We start from the raw sequence: 17,062 nt of genomic DNA on the forward strand, positions 1-17,062 counted from the left end.
TTTTTTAAAGATTTTATTTATTTATTCGACAGAGATAGACAGCCAGTGAGAGAGGGAACACAAGCAGGGGGAGTGGGAGAGGAAGAAGCAGGCTCATAGCAGAAGAGCCTGACGTGGGGCTCGATCCCATAACGCCGGGATCACGCCCTGAGCCGAAGGCAGACGCTTAACCGCTGTGCCACCCAGGCGCCCCATCAGTGTCTTGTGGCTTTCAAAGTGATAGTTTTGCACTTTTTTTTGTAAAATTTGTTCCTGAGTATTTTGTTCTTTTTGTTGCTGTTGTATACAAATGTCTTTTAAACTTTCTAAAAATTTTTGCTTATATATACCTAATAGCTCCCTGTCTCTGTTCTCCTTGTATTTCTTCTCTTTATCCTATTCTAATTCCGGTGTTCCATTGATATCATGAAGCATTCAGAAAACATTTATGTGACTTCTTTCAGCAGTCATGTGGCATGTTTATTTTGTGTCAGGTACTGTACTGACAGGGGTATGGAGTTGATTAAACATCTTGTGTTTTCAAAGAGGAGACATAAACATGATACCTAAGATTTATCACAGTGAATATTAGAATATCAGAAGCATTATAGAAAGAGGGATCAGGGAGACTCTTTTGGAGAAGGTAACATTTAAGATTGATCTTGAAGTCTTGGTAAGGATTTTACAAACTTTGAAGGACTTGCTATTTAGTCAAAACAAGGTAAATGAAATCATGAAGGCATAGAAGTACTTGATGGTTCATAAAAGGTGAATGGGCTTATATGGTTAGTATCGGGTGAATGAGGGAAATGATTGAGGGCAAAGTAGGAAGCACAGAATGCTCAATCTAGTTGTTACAGGTTTTAATAAAATGGTAAGGGTTTTGTGGGCACTGGAGACTTCTGAGTAGTGGGGGTGTCATGGGATTTTTTTTTTAATCTGAGATGATGTTGATTATATCTATATTTTAAGAGAATTAACTGGTGTTTGCTGAGAATGGATTGCAGTGGAGAGAGTATAGGGGCAGAGTACCGGTTAGAAGTCTGTTTCAATATCCAGGGAGAGAAGATGAAGGTCTTAACTGGGAAAGCAACAGTGGAACTGAGACGATTAGTTGACTTTGCATTCTGACGGAAAGATTTTGATTGTTTGATTCAGGAGGTGGGATAAGGAAGGAGAGAAGTTCATGATAACTTGAGTTGTCTCATTTGGTTTATTGGATGAATGGTACTATCTTTCTGGTCCTTTGTTTTTTTTGTCATTTTGCTATTAGTTGTATTAAATAAGTAACGTAAGCATGGCCTCATTGGCCATGAGAGTGAACTCAAGTCTCTCGCCCTATTCCCCTTTTCCAGAAGAGACCAAGCTTATGTCACTTCATGGCTCAAAACCCCCAACATGGTTGCTTTTTCTGGTTTGGCCAGCCTTGATACTGAGTTTTCATAAATATTGTGTATATATATGATATTGAAGGCTCATGAATAACAAAAATACTTCTTGTATTTTAAATCTCGCAGAAACCAGGGACAAAGGTCAGTAATGTTCTTTATTACACTACATACCCCAAACTCCTTTAACTCTGTCTTATGGCATCCACTTCCACATTTCCAGATTCTATGTCTAATCTGCCATTATCTTGGTAGTCAATTTTAGATAAAATGTGTAACTCCCTTTCCTCTTTATCCCCCTCCTCCACTTCTCAAACATAATTTATTTGCTGCTTTATTACTACCTTTGGTTTAACCAATGTCAGTTCTTGCATTAATAGGACAATGTAAATCTTGTTTCTTTTGCCTCTTTTGAAAGTTTCAAGAGCTCTTATTCTTGGATTGATTCCTTTTCATGACATCCTATTCTTTGAGATAAAAAATCTTCTCCCTCTGCAGATATTAATTTGGGATCAAAGCTTACAGTACTTTTGAAGGGTGTTTTGTTGTTGTTGTTGTTGTTGTTGTTTTTCTTCTGTGTTAGTTAGCTAGGACTGCCATAACAAAGTCTGATAGATTGAGTAGTTGAAACAACAGAAATTTATTTTCTCATGATTCTGGAGGCTGGAGTTTTAAGATCATGGGGTTAGTAGGGTTAGTCCTTCTGAGGCCTCTCTCCTTGGCTTGTACATAGCTGACCCTTCCCTGTGTCCTCACATGGTCTTCCTTGTGTGTGTCTGTGTCCTAATCTCCTCTCCTTATAAAGACACCAGTCCTATTGGATTCAGTTCCACTTGTATGAGCTCATTTTACTTTAATTACTTCTTTAAGGGCCTGATCTCTAAATACATTCTGAGGTACCTAGGCTTAGAACTGCAACATGGTATTTTTTAGGGGACACAATTTAGCCTATTACACCTGCCTTATTTCTGTTTCCTCTGGATTTTTTTGTTTATCTGACTTCCATCTCTCTCTCACATATTTTCCTTGACTATCTTACAGTCTTTGTCTGTCCTCATATATTTTAGTCTGGTAATAGCTGATTTGTTTAGTTTGCTTATGGGCAGTTTGTTTGTAAGTACCTTTTCCATTGGGTGATCTGACTGCAAGTAGACCTTTTTTTTGGGAGGACCCTTATATGTCAAGATCTTTGGTTCTTTTTTCCCCTTTAATTTCTTTAGAGAATAATATTCTACTTATCCAGACAAAGTGGGCTTGGGCGGGGTGGGTTCACAGACCTTTCTGACAGAGGTGTAAGAGCAGGGGAGGAAGAAGCCCAAGTAGTCCCACAGTTTGCTCTGCTGCTTGACACTACTATGCCTGGCATTCCAGATTCCTGGTCCTCTTCTGTTTGGCTTCTTCAGAGACTGAACTTCTAATCTCCTGTTGACTGCAAGGTGAAGTCAGAGGCCAGGGTGTCTCACTTCTTAGTATATGAAGATATAGATAACCAGCAAGTTCTTGCTGTCTTGCTCTGCACCTTGCTGTCATCTTCTGGGGCATCTGAAACCTTGAGCAATTGAGGAGTTCTGTGGAGGTTTATTAGTGAGGTTTTAGTATTTATTTGTGGCCCACTATATGCTAGGTACTGTGCTTTGCTTAGGATTATCCTATGTAACCTTAACCGTAACCTTTGAAAAGTTCTACTACAAGGTCCATTTTACCTATACAAAAACAGAGGGTTTAGAACAGAATTAGTAAGCTGGAGCACCAGGCCTTGATACAGGTGTATTTGACCTCAGAAACTCTACTTTTACCAACCCTGCTATACTCAGAAAAGTTGGCAAATTCATGCTTTTGCCCTATGTCTATGTTCTAGGTTTTGTAAAAACGTCAATATATTGATTTGACCACATTAAAAAAGTTGCTGTACTAAGTATAATACAAAAATAAAGTGAAGTTCAGTCAACCTATGGGAATATAAATGTATTTTAATTTTTGTGAACATGATTAATCAGAACATCTTTCTTTAACAACTTGGAGAGTAGAACAGTTTCTAGCATATTTTTGGGATTCTGCAGGTGTAGGTATGGAGCTAAATGGTGACATTAGGTTCTATCTATCATTATGTTGAAAGTTCCAGAACCAAGGGCTTAGTTGTCTGTTATTTTTCTGACGTTTCCATCACAGTACCAGCTACAATGTCCTTGGTAAATTTAATGTTAGTAGATGTTGGCAGATAGGTTAAATGACAGTTAAAAAATTCAGAACTTTAGGGGCACCTGGGTGGCACAGCGGTTAAGCGTCTGCCTTCGGCTCAGGGCGTGATCCCGGCGTTATGGGATCGAGCCCCACATCAGGCTCCTCCGCTATGAGCCTGCTTCTTCCTCTCCCACTCCCCCTGCTTGTGTTCCCTCTCTCTCTGGCTGTCTCTATCTCTGTCAAATAAATAAATAAAATCTTTAAAAAAAATTCAGAACTTTATGTTTAACAAACTGAGGACTTCAGAGGGGAGGGGCGTGGGGGAATGGGATAGACTGGTGATGGGTGGTAAGGAGGGCACGTATTGCATGGTGCACTGGGTGTTATACGCAACTAATGGAGCATCGAACTTTACATCGGAATCCGGGGATGTACTGTAAGGTGACTAACATGATATAATAAAAAATCATTAAAAAATAAATAAATAAAATAAAATGAATACTTTTTATGTTTTGGTATTGAATGTCTAGCATTTTTGTATTTTTAGTCAATGCTTCTTTCAGTTATCAGTAATACTTTTCTTTCTTTTTTAACAGATTACTTCTGTAACTAGATCTCTGGTTTGCTCAGCAAAGCACGATGTCCCGATCACGACAACCCCCTCTTGTGACAGGCATCTCTCCAAATGAAGGAATACCGTGGACAAAGGTCACAATTAGAGGAGAAAACCTGGGGACTGGCCCAATTGACCTCATAGGTAAGAGCAAGAACTGTGTTTCCATGGTGAATGCATTTTTATCGTGGGCAGTTGAGACGGCTGATAGAAAAACAACATTGTGATCTGTACAGAATGATCTGAATAAAGATGAAAGAATTATTTGGTTTTCTGGTTAAAATCATTATTTTATCAAATCTTATCTAAATTGCTTTTCACTAAGTCCTTCAGAAAGTTTCCCACAGCTGAGTTTGCCTCCATTTCCTCAGCCTTGCTCTCTCCTGCTTTGATTGCCCAAACAGCCTCCCTAGTTATTTTGTGCTCTTTAGTTTTCCCTCCATTATACAACTGTCTGTATTTGTTCTGTAGTGCTCTGTAAATTTTACCCTTTCTGTTCCTTATTGCCCTTCAAATCAAATCTAAACTCTTATCTCCTGGTGATATCAGTACCACTTGGCTCTTATCCTCACTTCACCTAGAAGAAACTATCCACTCTCACCAGGTGCATATCTTTACCAAGACCTATGAATCTTATTTATTTCCTTTCCTTTGCCACATTGATGCTTCATCATGGTTGAGAGCCCCACCATGAATCTGAAATACTAATAGTCTCTGTCTGCCAAAACTTGAGACTTAAAACCAAAACAAAAAAGCTCTTCAAACTAATTCCCACCCATGTTAATCTATCTTTTTATTTAGGCTCCCCTATTATTTATATATTTATGGTAAGCTAAATTATAGTTTTTAGGATCTGTTTATGTTTTTTTAATCTTTTAAGTTCAAGGACATGCATGCTGTATATCCAGTTGGCACTGTATAAATTTGTTAATTTGTATAGTGTCTGTCCCCTGACTCCCTCCCTATAACATGGAGACCTTTTACTGCTGATTATTTAAGCATTCATGTTTGTCAGTGGTTCTCATCCCTGGCTTGTCTTTTCTTTTTTTTAAGTTTTTTTTTTTTTAATTCCACTTAGCTAACATACAGTATAATATTCATTTCAGGTGAACAATTTAGTGATTCAACACTTTCCATACAATACCGAGTACTCATCACAAGTGCACTTCTTAATCCACATAACCTGTTTAATCCATCCCCACACTTACCTCCCCTCTGGTGACCATCAGTTTGTTCTCTGTAGTTAAGAGTCTGTTTCTTGGTTTGCCTCTCTCTCTTTTTTTCCCTATGCTTGTTTATTTTGTTTCTTAAATTCTACCTATGAGTGGGGACGCCTGGGTGGCTCAGTTGTTACGTGGCTGCCTTCAGCTCAGGTCATGATCTCAGTGTTCTGGAATCAAGCCCCACATCGGGCTCCCCGCTCAGCAGGAAGCCTGCTTCTCCCTCTCCCACTCCCCCTCTTGTGTTCTCTCTCTCGCTGCCTCTCTCTCTGTCAAATAAATAAGTAAAATATTAAAAAAATTCCACCTATGAGTGAAATCATATGGTATTTGTCTTTCTCTGACTTATTTCACTTAGCCTAATACTCTCTAGCTCCATTCATGTCATTGCAAATGGCAAGATTTCATTCTTTTTTAATGGCTGAGTAATATTCCATTATATATATATATATATATATATATATATATACACACACACATATATATATATATGATGGAATTTTATATATATATATGTGATGGAATTATATATATATATATTTATAATTGACTGGTCAGTTAGGATTATTTTCTTGTGAACTCTGAGATGCATTTAGAATAGAGATCTATTCAGAATGAGAAAGGGAGAGACTTTACTATATGCAACTGAACTATATGCCGATTACCATATAAACTTATCTAGATTCAGACAGTCTCTTGACTCTTCTTAATTTATGAGGGACCCTAGGGGTGCCTGGATGGCTCAGTTGATTAAGCATCTGCCTTCAGCTCAGGTCATGATTCCAGAGTCCTGGGATCAGATCAAGCCCTGTGTCAGGTTCCCTGCTCAGCGGGGAATCCGACTCTCTCTCTGCTCCACCCCCACTTGTGCTCTGTCTCTCGCACTCTCTCTCTCTCTCTCTCAAATAAATAAATAAAATCTTTTAAAAAAATGTGTGAGGGACCCATTGGTAAAGTATTGGAGATTATGAGTTGGAACTTATTTTTCTTGCATTATTGGTGCAGGTTGACAGATTGTTTTTTGGCCATCTGGAAAACCCTTGGAAAAGAGAAAGTGACTTGGAGCTCGGCACTATGTTTAATAAATGCGTTTTGCACCTCCCAGCTAATTCTTTTCACTAGTGTTATTTAAATATGTCTTATTTTATATTGTTTTCTCTAGCCATAGTTTTTGATTTTTTAGTAAACAAAAATTTATTATTCTTATGAAGATAGTCTTATCTAATCCTATGTCTTGGTTTTTTGACATAGCTCATTCTAGATTTTTCTTTATCCAAAGTGGAAAAGTCCCTAAAATGCATGGAAATAAACCATACAGATGGAGATTATGTCCTACATTTTAACTGGAGCTCCTATCATGACAGTTACTAGTCTGTGTAAATTTTAATCTTGTTTTAGCTTCAGGCAATGCTATTCTTATTTGACTAAGTGTGTGTACTTCTATAAACCTTGCTAGTTCAGCTTTTAACCTGCCTATGTCTTGCCAAGAAACCATTTTTTAAAAAAGCAAACTCAATCTGCTAAATAATTTGAGTGTTTTTAGCTCAGATGATATCTACACTAGCCAAGTGAAACATTATAAAAACAGTTTATTTGAAATTCTACAAGTTACTTAAAAAAATGTCATATTTTATGAAGCAGATTTCTTGGTTTGCAGTAACTTACCAAAATGTGTTTTAGAAATTGAGAAATCAGTCTTATGATCTTATTTAATTTTTATGACATTTAAAACAATCTGAATCTATGTTTAAATTTAAATGGTGGTTATTAATTTTTTTTTTTAGTTAAAATGCAGAGCAGATACTAAATCAGAGAAACCCTGATAGCACCTACAACTAGATGAATAAACTATTGTTCTGGGTAGTTTTTTCCCAGCTTGTAGTGTCATAGATATCATTTATGTTTGCTCATCTGAACATGTTTTTAAGGCTTCCTGTCTATATATTGGAAATCTGTTCCCATTCCTCAGTTTTAATCATAAGGTTGTTCTCCAGCAGGGAACCTATATTAGGAATGACTTTATATTAAGTCCTGACATTTATATTGAGTTGTTTTCTTTTCTGAAATGAGTTAATATTTGAAGTCACAAGAATCTTTTTGAAATTATAAAATTTTAAAATATTAAGTTAGTGTATTAACCTAGAGTGATATCAAAATACCTACCATATAACACTAAAACTGTTTAGTTTATTAATTAAAACTTTTTCCATCATTTAAAAAATACATAGACTGATTTATGTATGCATAAACATTATTTGAGCAAATATTCATTGAAGTATTTCACAGTGCTTCTCTTGAAGATGGAGAGGAGTTCCAGGGGTGCTGTCAATCTCTTAAATTGTTTACATTTTTCAAAACAAAATTGATTTCCAGGAAAGATATCAAAGACATTCTCATTTTGAAAAAATAATTTTGAATTATGAATGCATTTAAAAATGTGGAAATGTCATTATACATTTAAAAAAATCAACAGAAAACCTAGTCCTGAGGAATCCTTTAAATTGCTATTAGAAAGACAGAATTCCAGGGGCACCTAGGTGGCTCATTCAGTTAAGCTGCTGTTGGTTCAGGTCATGGTCCCTGTGCCCTGGGATCGAGCCCCACATTGGGCTCCCTGTTCAGTGGAGAGTCTGCTTCTTCGTCTCCTTCTGCCCATCCCTCCACCACTCACCTGCTCATGCTCTCTCTCTCTCAAATAAATAAATAAAATCTTAAAAAAAAAAAAGGCAGAATTCCATACACGTATAAATAATGGCTGTTTTAGGGAAATCTCTAAAATTCATTATTTTCAATAAATGCATCTCTAAAAGGTGGTTGTTTTTATTACTTTATGGTTAATGTAACATTCTTACTAAATAGTGCTTTAAGTTGTAACAAAAATGACTTGAATCCCTTCCTACATTTTTTCAACCAAATTTGGCATTAGTTGAGGTGTTTCTGGTATCTGAAAAAAAAAAAATTGTAATTGCCAAACTTTACTGCTGAGCAATATAAAAAGTTAAATAATGAGAAAAGAAAGTGTGAAGTGTCTGAGTCTTTGCCACACACATTTTGGTTTATTTTTTCCAAAAATATTTATGAGGTTGTTCTGTTTTATGCAAATGGAAAATACAAAGAAAATAAGTTAGTAGAGGAACTGGCAGTTTGTCCACATGGTGATATATTGGTGTTCTGTCTGGGGTCACATCTTCCTCACTATAATCTTTCAGTGCCTCCCTGTTTGGTTACTGCCTAAATTATAATAATTTACTTGATATCAGGGCCTGAGATTCCAGGCATGAGTTGACGTTTTATGAGCGCTGGCTTACTATAAGAGCAGAATGTAGTCTAGTGACGGTATCATTAGGGAAACACTAAGGCAGCATGAACTTGCATTATAGGATACAGATATAAAAAATGAAATAGTAATCCAGTAAGGCCCAAGAACATTAGCTAGATTTACCAGACTCCAGGCTATACTTGAAATAAAGTATATACTATATATACCATAAATAATTTAAACACTAGGAAAAGTAAGTGCAGATTATTTTTAGGAAGATGGATCATAAATATGTTTTTAGGGAATGATAGATACACTTAGTATACATTAGAATTTTATATCAATAACTTAGATTTCTAATAATAACAATAATTTCCTTTCTAAAACCTATGAAAGCAATTTAAGATTCTCATAGTCTGAGTAATTTGGAATGCCTACACATAATCATTATGGTCATTATTTTTTAATTCCATTGATGTTTGAAGAAACTTAAAATTTAAAGAAGTCTTAAATATTAGAGAAAAAGGATTAGACAAAAATCAGAAGAGACAGTATATTTGCAAGTTTAACAGTGGGTATATTCAATAATAAAAATAACTATTGAACAGGAAATGTTATTTCTAGATTTATTTTTCACTTCATGGAAAAAGCCTGGTAGTACTGACGGAAGAATTGTCTTTTTATGTTATAGACATGTCTAAGATCTTATCTTTGTTCTTTTATTTTCAGGTTTGACAATTTGTGGACATAATTGCCTTCTGACAGCAGAATGGATGTCGGCAAGTAAAATAGTATGTCGAGTGGGACAAGCTAAAAATGATAAAGGAGACATTATTGTCACAACCAAGTCAGGTGGCAAAGGAACCTCAACAGTGTCTTTCAAGCTCCTCAAACCTGAAAAAATAGGTATCATCTTTCTTCTTATTTTTAAAGAGGAAAATGAAAATGGGTTTTGTCTTTCAAAATCTAAAACTGGTAGATTTGTATAAAACTTACCTACTCTCACATCTCATTAACTTAGATTATGTTTATTTTGACAGGAATGAGATATTGGTTAAAATTTACATTACTTTTGGCAGTTTGCTGAGGTAACAGTGAAACCGAAGGAGGATGATCATGAGAGAACTATCATCCTAAATTCTTTATAAAATTTATTTCTTTAACATTGTGCTTTGCCAATTTTAGTTCCTTGCTCTTGAACGCAGTAATTGCATTTCTTTCTATTATGCAGGTGAGATTCGAGGTAAAATATCCTCCTCATTTGGCCAAATTAGCAATAATAATATCTAAATAATGTTCTTGTTTCCTTCATTTTCTCCATCCTTTGAGGCCAGGACAAAATGTTGCCTGGCCAAAATGTGCTTTTAGCCCTCCAAGCAAGAAATAAGCACTTTTTTTTGTATACTGTAGCACTTTAAGTGTTACTTTCTGTGCACTTAACACTTGCTTCCTCATGTTAGGGGGAGTTAAGAACTTGGCCCGAGGAGCCAGACTCTGAATACTAATCTGGGCTCTCGCACTACAAATTGTGAAACTTCAGTGCTAGTTTTTTTGTGGGTAAAAGTGGAACAGCAATATTACCTACCTACCTTGTAGGATTAAATGAGTTAGAGCATGCATGTAAAGTGCTTAGTATAGACCCTTACACAAAGTTAATGTCACATTCCTCTTTTTGGTCCTGTAATGTCTCATACATGGTTAGTACTTGATAAATATTTGTATAATATAGTAATATCACAGGCATAATTAAGCCCAGGTCATACTTCTCTTTTATAATGAAAAGTGAATAATTTTGCAAATTGTTTTTGTTTTCTTTGAGTGTAGAGCCTTTCTACATCACTATCTTCCTTAAATTCCTAGATTTTTTTTCCATAAATAAAAATTTAGGTAAGGATTTAAGGAGAATACAAAATGGAATTTTTATGTGTGTGTGTATGCAGACACACACATATATTTTATATATTTATATATATATTAAAATATATTTATATATTTTATATATTTATATATTTTTTAAAATATATTTATATATTTTATATATAGTTTTATATATATATATGTGCAGACACACACACACATATATGTCTATGCATATGTATGTACATATATAATATCCCTGTTTTTGTTTACTCATTTTTATTTAACACCTTCAAAAATGAAAATTAAAGCAGGAACTTGTTACCAGTTTTCTGGAGGAACTTAAAACATTTTGGCAGAATCCAGCAATGCCTTATGTCATATTTATACAGTAGATAGAGACAACTTATTTGAACAGTTTAATTTTATTCTCAAGCATCCTGCCCAGGACCTCGCACAGTGTAAACTCAATAAAGGCTTATCGAGCCTAATGTAGGAGTATCTAGACTTGAGTATAACCTCTAACAAAACCTCTTGTTGCATGCTGGCAGAACTGTGGGTGCTGATAGAATTTGTGGGTTCACAAAAGGTCATATAGCTGGAAGTTGCCTGGGATCAAATACCTTCCTTCATGAAGTCTTCACAGCCCCCAGCTGCTCCTCTGCTCATTGGCCCTTTGCCCATTTTCTGTTTCAACCCAAGTTTAGAGGTAGTAAGCCTTTGAGTCCTATGCTAAAGTGAGTGACACAGAACTCAGTCACATAAAAGAGGGTTACCATTTTCAGAGATTATGTTTTGTTCACAGGGTTTACCCTTTTTTCCTGAACGTCCTAATCATTTCCATATACAAGCCATGCATTTCTTGGAAAGTATTTGACTGTTTTCTTTATATAAGGAAATGTTGGATATTTTTTGAATTAACCAAATTAATTTTACTATTTATTGTTTGTAAAATACATTTGTTTTAGCAGAAATTTTTCTTAGAGGCTTAGTGTGCCTTCTCTATTGACTAATGTATAGTGAAACCATAAGCCAGTCAGGAGGTGTTATATTTACCTTTTTATAGATTCTTAGTGTTTTTCATCAAGCCACCAGTTGTTAAAAAAAAACGACGAAAAACCAGAGCTTTTGTGCTCCCAAATTTCTTAAAAATTACCTTAGCGTGCATTATATTAGGTCTTTAAAAAGTGAAACAACTGGGAAAGGCTTGGTCTGTATCTCATTAAGGATGTGCTCCTCATTTGATAGGTCTTTTGGATCAGTCTGCTGTGTGGGTTGATGAAATGAATTATTATGATATGCGTACTGACAGGAATAAAGGAATTCCCCCCTTGTCTCTGCGTCCTGCTAATCCACTTGGCATTGAGATTGAAAAGTGAGTACCATCTTGCCTTCAGTTTTCTTTATTGCTGTTAACTTTTATATACTTACGAGTCAAGAAAGTGAAACTCCAGAAACATCCAGGGAAGCACAGTTGAAGACATTTCTATTGTTGGGATACAAGTGTTATTTCTGAAACCTGGTCAGCTTTGCTGCCTTGTGAATGTTCCAATTAGTTAAAAATTTTGGCGAAAACCACTTAACTCTTTAGTTTTTTGAGTTTACATTTTGTGAAGAAGAGAAGTATCTTGAAGTTTGTAATAACTAATACTTTTAATGGTATGAGAATTAATTCATTATCCCGGGCTGGTGAGTTTAGATGGTACTTGAAATCAAAATAGAATTTTCCATGTGCATGATGTTTTTGGGAAATATTTTAGGATGATTAGGCCCACTGTAGTCTTTTATTTTGTTTACAGCTCCTGCCTATAATTTTACTTAATCTAGACTTACTCTCTCAGAATTGTGGCACGTAAATGAGAGTTTTCAGGATGTAAACAAATCTGTAATTTTCTATTCTTAATTGCTGGGATAGTGTTTTAGCAACTTTTATAATTAGTACCTTTATCCTTACATCTTACTTAATCAATTCATCTAACATCTTAATCGTGTCTAATTTATTTTCTAGCCTTGGTGATTCTGCTTATTGAGTTATATACTTAGTGTTGCTCTATAAACACTTACTGAAGGTGACAAATTAGTTCTGTTAACACTTTAACTGTAGTTTTATTTTAAGTTTTTCTAGGAATGGGGAAAATTCTCTACTAATCTTTATATATTTAACCTTTAAGCCTACACTTGAAGACCATTGGTAATTCAAATAGCAAGCTTCTTTTTCACCTAGTGGGGTTTTACCTCTGACTAAGAGGAAGGGAGCAAGTGTTTGTCTTGGGAATTCACCATGTGTTGAAAAAATTCTGGGGCTTAGCAGCTTTTAGTGAGCTTGGACTGTCCTAGGTCACATCTTTGAAGCTCTTTGGCAGTATGGGTCATTCTGGAGCTGTTTTGAGGATTTCAGTCCTCTATAAATTAGGAGTTTGAGAATCAAGAAAGTGCAGAAAAGAATAGTATTTGCTAGCTATTTAGTTGAGCACAGTTTCAAGCATGAATAGGCTTTGCAGTTGATATGAAACCTTTTAACAGCCTGCTTCAATACTCTTGAAAGCCAGCTTCTTTCTAAGGCCTACCACAAAATCAGTGTAGAGGAGGAGGTCCTTTTTGATTGTTCTTTTGTAGGGAAAATACAGTTTTATATATGGGCACAGGGAGTATAGGAATATTGTATGAATTTTGTTTGAGCTTTAGACAAAGCTATCAAAGTTAGGATTAAATTGAATGTTCACTATCATAAAATGGATTTTCTTAATTTTCAGTTTGGCGTATAAGCCACCCCCTATTTGACTTCTTTACCTTCTCAGGTCCTTCTACCTTTTAATTGTCTTTATTATTTCTATTTTTGCTGCTACCCAGAAAAGGTATAGGCTTGAACTCTGTCTAATAGCACTTTTTCTTAATATGTGTCAGGATTATTCTTAGGGAACATTGGTAACAGCAGCCAGGAATAATAGCACTAAAAGCTTGGCTCTCAGAAGTTTTCTTTTTTTCTTCTCTAAGAGGTAGTCTAATTTAGTCTAGAGCCAAACTCAGTTTGAGCCATAGCTCTTCAGCTTACTAGTAGTAGGACTTGGAGCAAGTTACTTAACTACGCTTTGCTTCGGTTTCCTCAGGTGCCACATGCGGTACCTGTGTCAAGGGTATTTGTGAGGATTCAGTGAGTGAATGCTTTAGAGGAGTGTCGCTCATAGCAGGTGCTTGATAAATGTTAGTCATTATTACAGTGATGCTTTGCTCTTCTCGCGTAATATACTGTTCATGCTCTGCTCAGTCACTTAGGAAGAGAATCTCTAATAACTGTTAAGGTTTCAGGGTAACAAATTGTTTTAAAATCTTAAAATAGGGGCGCCTGGGTGGCTCAGTCATTAAGTGTCTGCCTTTGGCTCAGGGTGTGATCCCAGAGTCCTGGGATCAAGCCCCACGTCAGGCTCCTCCACTGGGAGCCTGCTTCTTCCTCTCCCACTCCCTCTGCTTGTGTTCCCTCTCTCACTGGCTGTCTCTCTCCCTGTCAAATAAATAAATAAAATCTTCAAAAAAAAAATCTTAAAATAGTATTATGTACATTCATTTAAGAAGTGCTTAAAGGGCTATAGAGTTAACAATAGTATTTCTTTCATGTTACTTAAGTTTCAAATAATAATTTGCTCAGCCATGGGATAAAGAGTAGTCTTTTGAAAAGGTAAAATCATAGCTCTCATAGAAATATAAAATGAACACATGTTAAGAGCTTTTATTTAATTCATTAGTTAATAGGAAAACCAGTAAAATGTTAAAAGCAGTTCGGAGGAAATTCCAGAGGGTAGACATAATAGGCAGTGAGAAATGCTGAAAGATGTAGGCTGTCCACATCTACTCATGGTTATTAGTTGCATCTTCACCTGCCAGGTATTTCTGTGGCCAAGGATCTCTGTTCACCAACAGCCCTCCACAAATTAGCCTCTGTTTCTACAACTGAGTTGCAAAATAGGGACAGAGAAAGGCGCAGGTCCCTATAGAATCAGAAAACACTGGGAAGGCCCTCCAGACTGTGAGAAGACATCCAATAGTCCTTTTGCACATTTAAAGTCTTGAAATTTTTGCAGTGAAATTTTTGCAGTAAAAGAGAGACAGACTAGAGATACTAGAAAGCAAGAAAACGAAAGGTGAAAGTAGGTAGAATTATAGAAAACAAGAGAAGAGAATGTTTTTGGCCAGAAAAATGCTTTTCCAGGTTCCTTTTTATTTTTTAAAGATACTGTCAGGAAAACAGCATTTTTTTTACTGAATTTTCTGACCTCAGATATAGAAACCTTATTTTAGAAAAAGAGAAAAGGAAAGGAAAAGCAGATGTTAAAATATTGATATGGGTTTTATTTCCCTGACTCAATTTATTTTATTTTATTTATTTATTTATTTATTTTTGAGGAGGCTCCACACCCAGCTCGGGGCTTGAACTCACAACACTGAGATCAGGAGTCGCGTGCTCTACCGACTGAGCCAGCCAGGTGCCCTTCTGACTCGTATTTTTTAAATAAAAGCCTTGCTCTCTGTAGGGAATGATGTACATTCAGGTTAGAAACCCTAAGAGTATTTCCTTACTGTTTTTTTATTTCTGTATATTAATGTCATTTGGGGGTTTCTTTTATTTAAAAGGCTGGGAGAGGATCTAATTTTAATTTTTAAAAATATTGTCATTAGAGAAGGAATAGTAGGGTTTTAATATTACTTGTTTGTTGAAATATATTAATTGAGAAGGTTTGAAGAATTATGATTGCTTATATAAAATACTGTGGTCCTGATGAATTATCATTAAAATTGTGATGTCACTTTGGAAGATGAATCAGCTGCTGGTAATTGCATTGTGAATGTTTATGAAATTCTCTTCAGCTGACAGTCAAAATGTACAATGTAGGAACAGTGAGAGGTCCTGTAGTGTTGTGGCCAGTTCATCTGAATAAGAAAAAGCAAGTAAGAGTATTAGAATATAGTTTTCTTGTTGCTTTTTGGTGTGAGTCAGAGTTTAATAAACATTTTATTGGTGTGCCCAGCATGCATACTGTTGTCTTTCAGTTACAGTTTTAACAACTGGCATTTATTAGCCTTCTTCGACTGCTTAAGTCCTTCATATTCCCAAATTTTTCACTGATGTTGTGCACACATGGTGCCTTGATGCTTATAAAAATGTTACTAATTGCTTGGAAAAAGACAGACTTCACTTTGAACTGAGACTAGGATTTAGTTATAAAAAGTCTGTATTTCTGATTTATACTGATTGTCACAGATGCGTATGTTTTTTGTGCAGCTTAAATTGTAATAGACACAAACCATTTAAATTGAAAGAGAAGGTAAAACAGGTTCATGTTAAGTAAAAGCTGTCACTGGGTTATATTCCTTTTTTTTCTTTTAGAGAGTGAGGGAGAGAGAGAGAAAGCATGTGTGCACACGCATGCATGCACGGGTGGTGGGGAGAGGCAGGAGAAGAGGGAGAGAGAGAATCTCAAGCAGGCTCCATGCTTAGCATGGAGCCTGAAGGGGGCCCAGTGTCACAACCCTGAGATCATGACCTGAGCCAGGATCAAGAGTCAGACGCTTAGCAGACTGACAGCCAGGCACCCTGCTAGGTTATATTTCTTAAAAGAAATATTTGTCTAACTTGAGAATATTAAGTTTTGTTTTTGGAGATCATACATATATGGGAATGAGCACATAAAAATAGAGCTTTGCCCTTGTTTTTATATGATCTACATTTGTGAAATAATTACATAGGAATGCCCGTCTAGTCATTTGATGCACCACTAATACCTGTTTTATTTTATTTCTACATGGATTTTATGGGCAATGCACATCTGATTTTTCTTCTCATCAATTTGGTTTTTCAGTAGAAAGGAAAGGTGACCAGTTTTCCCACTACATTTAGAAACCAGGGACAGGTGGCAAAATGATTCTCACTATGAGTGTAGAAGAGAAGGGTTTTGGATAAATTTGCCTTTTAGAAATTTTATAAAAATAGGTTTGTGGGCTGTGATACAGTGCCTAAGTCCAGAACCTGTCAGATCCTCCCCCCCCCAAAAAAAAAGAAGGAAAGAAAGAAAACAACATACACAACCAAAAGCAAGCTCATGATATTTAATACAAAGGGTGAAACAATGTTGCTAAAAATTGGAAGCTAAAAGAATTGAGTATAATATTACAAACACTCAAAAGAACTATATAAGCCCACTTTTACTGTATTAGCCTCCCCACCTTTCATCTTCCCATCTGCTAAATCAAGAAAGCATGTTCTCTTCAATAGAGTAACACAACTATAACCCAGCCTTACTCTGTAGAGTAGTTAGAATTTTTCTCCAAACGATTTTTGTTTTGCTCATTCACAGGTCATTACCGAAGATTGTTCTCATACTTGAAAACAAATTCTGATATGTTAGAAACATTCCTGTTAGTTTTATATCTGACCACTCAACTCACGTACCTGGGTCTCCCCGTGGTATGGGCTAAACCTTTCCAGAAGATTTAAATCTGAGCTTACACTGCCATCTAATGGAAAGCATATATTTTAGGGGTGACAAGAGTTGCCAGCTACTGAAATTGTGTT

The 17,062-nt window shown here is 35.8% G+C and overlaps 1 protein-coding gene across 6 annotated transcripts in view; it reads left to right on the forward strand.

Moving 5' to 3' along the window:
• Positions 1–17,062, forward strand: part of EXOC2 (exocyst complex component 2) — a 608,573-nt gene that overhangs the window by 53,203 nt on the left and 538,308 nt on the right. For all 6 annotated transcript variants that reach the window (XM_034660427.1, XM_034660422.1, XM_034660426.1 and 3 more), the window contains exons 2-4: positions 4,145–4,305; positions 9,370–9,546; positions 11,746–11,872. In XM_034660427.1, the coding sequence (XP_034516318.1) occupies positions 4,188–4,305; positions 9,370–9,546; positions 11,746–11,872 (422 nt within the window). In that variant the 5' untranslated portion in view covers positions 4,145–4,187. The remainder of the gene's footprint in view (positions 1–4,144; positions 4,306–9,369; positions 9,547–11,745; positions 11,873–17,062) is intronic.

The sequence above is a fragment of the Ailuropoda melanoleuca genome, chromosome 5 (genome assembly GCF_002007445.2).
Source record: "Ailuropoda melanoleuca isolate Jingjing chromosome 5, ASM200744v2, whole genome shotgun sequence".
In the NCBI taxonomy this organism is placed as follows: Eukaryota; Metazoa; Chordata; class Mammalia; order Carnivora; family Ursidae; genus Ailuropoda; species Ailuropoda melanoleuca.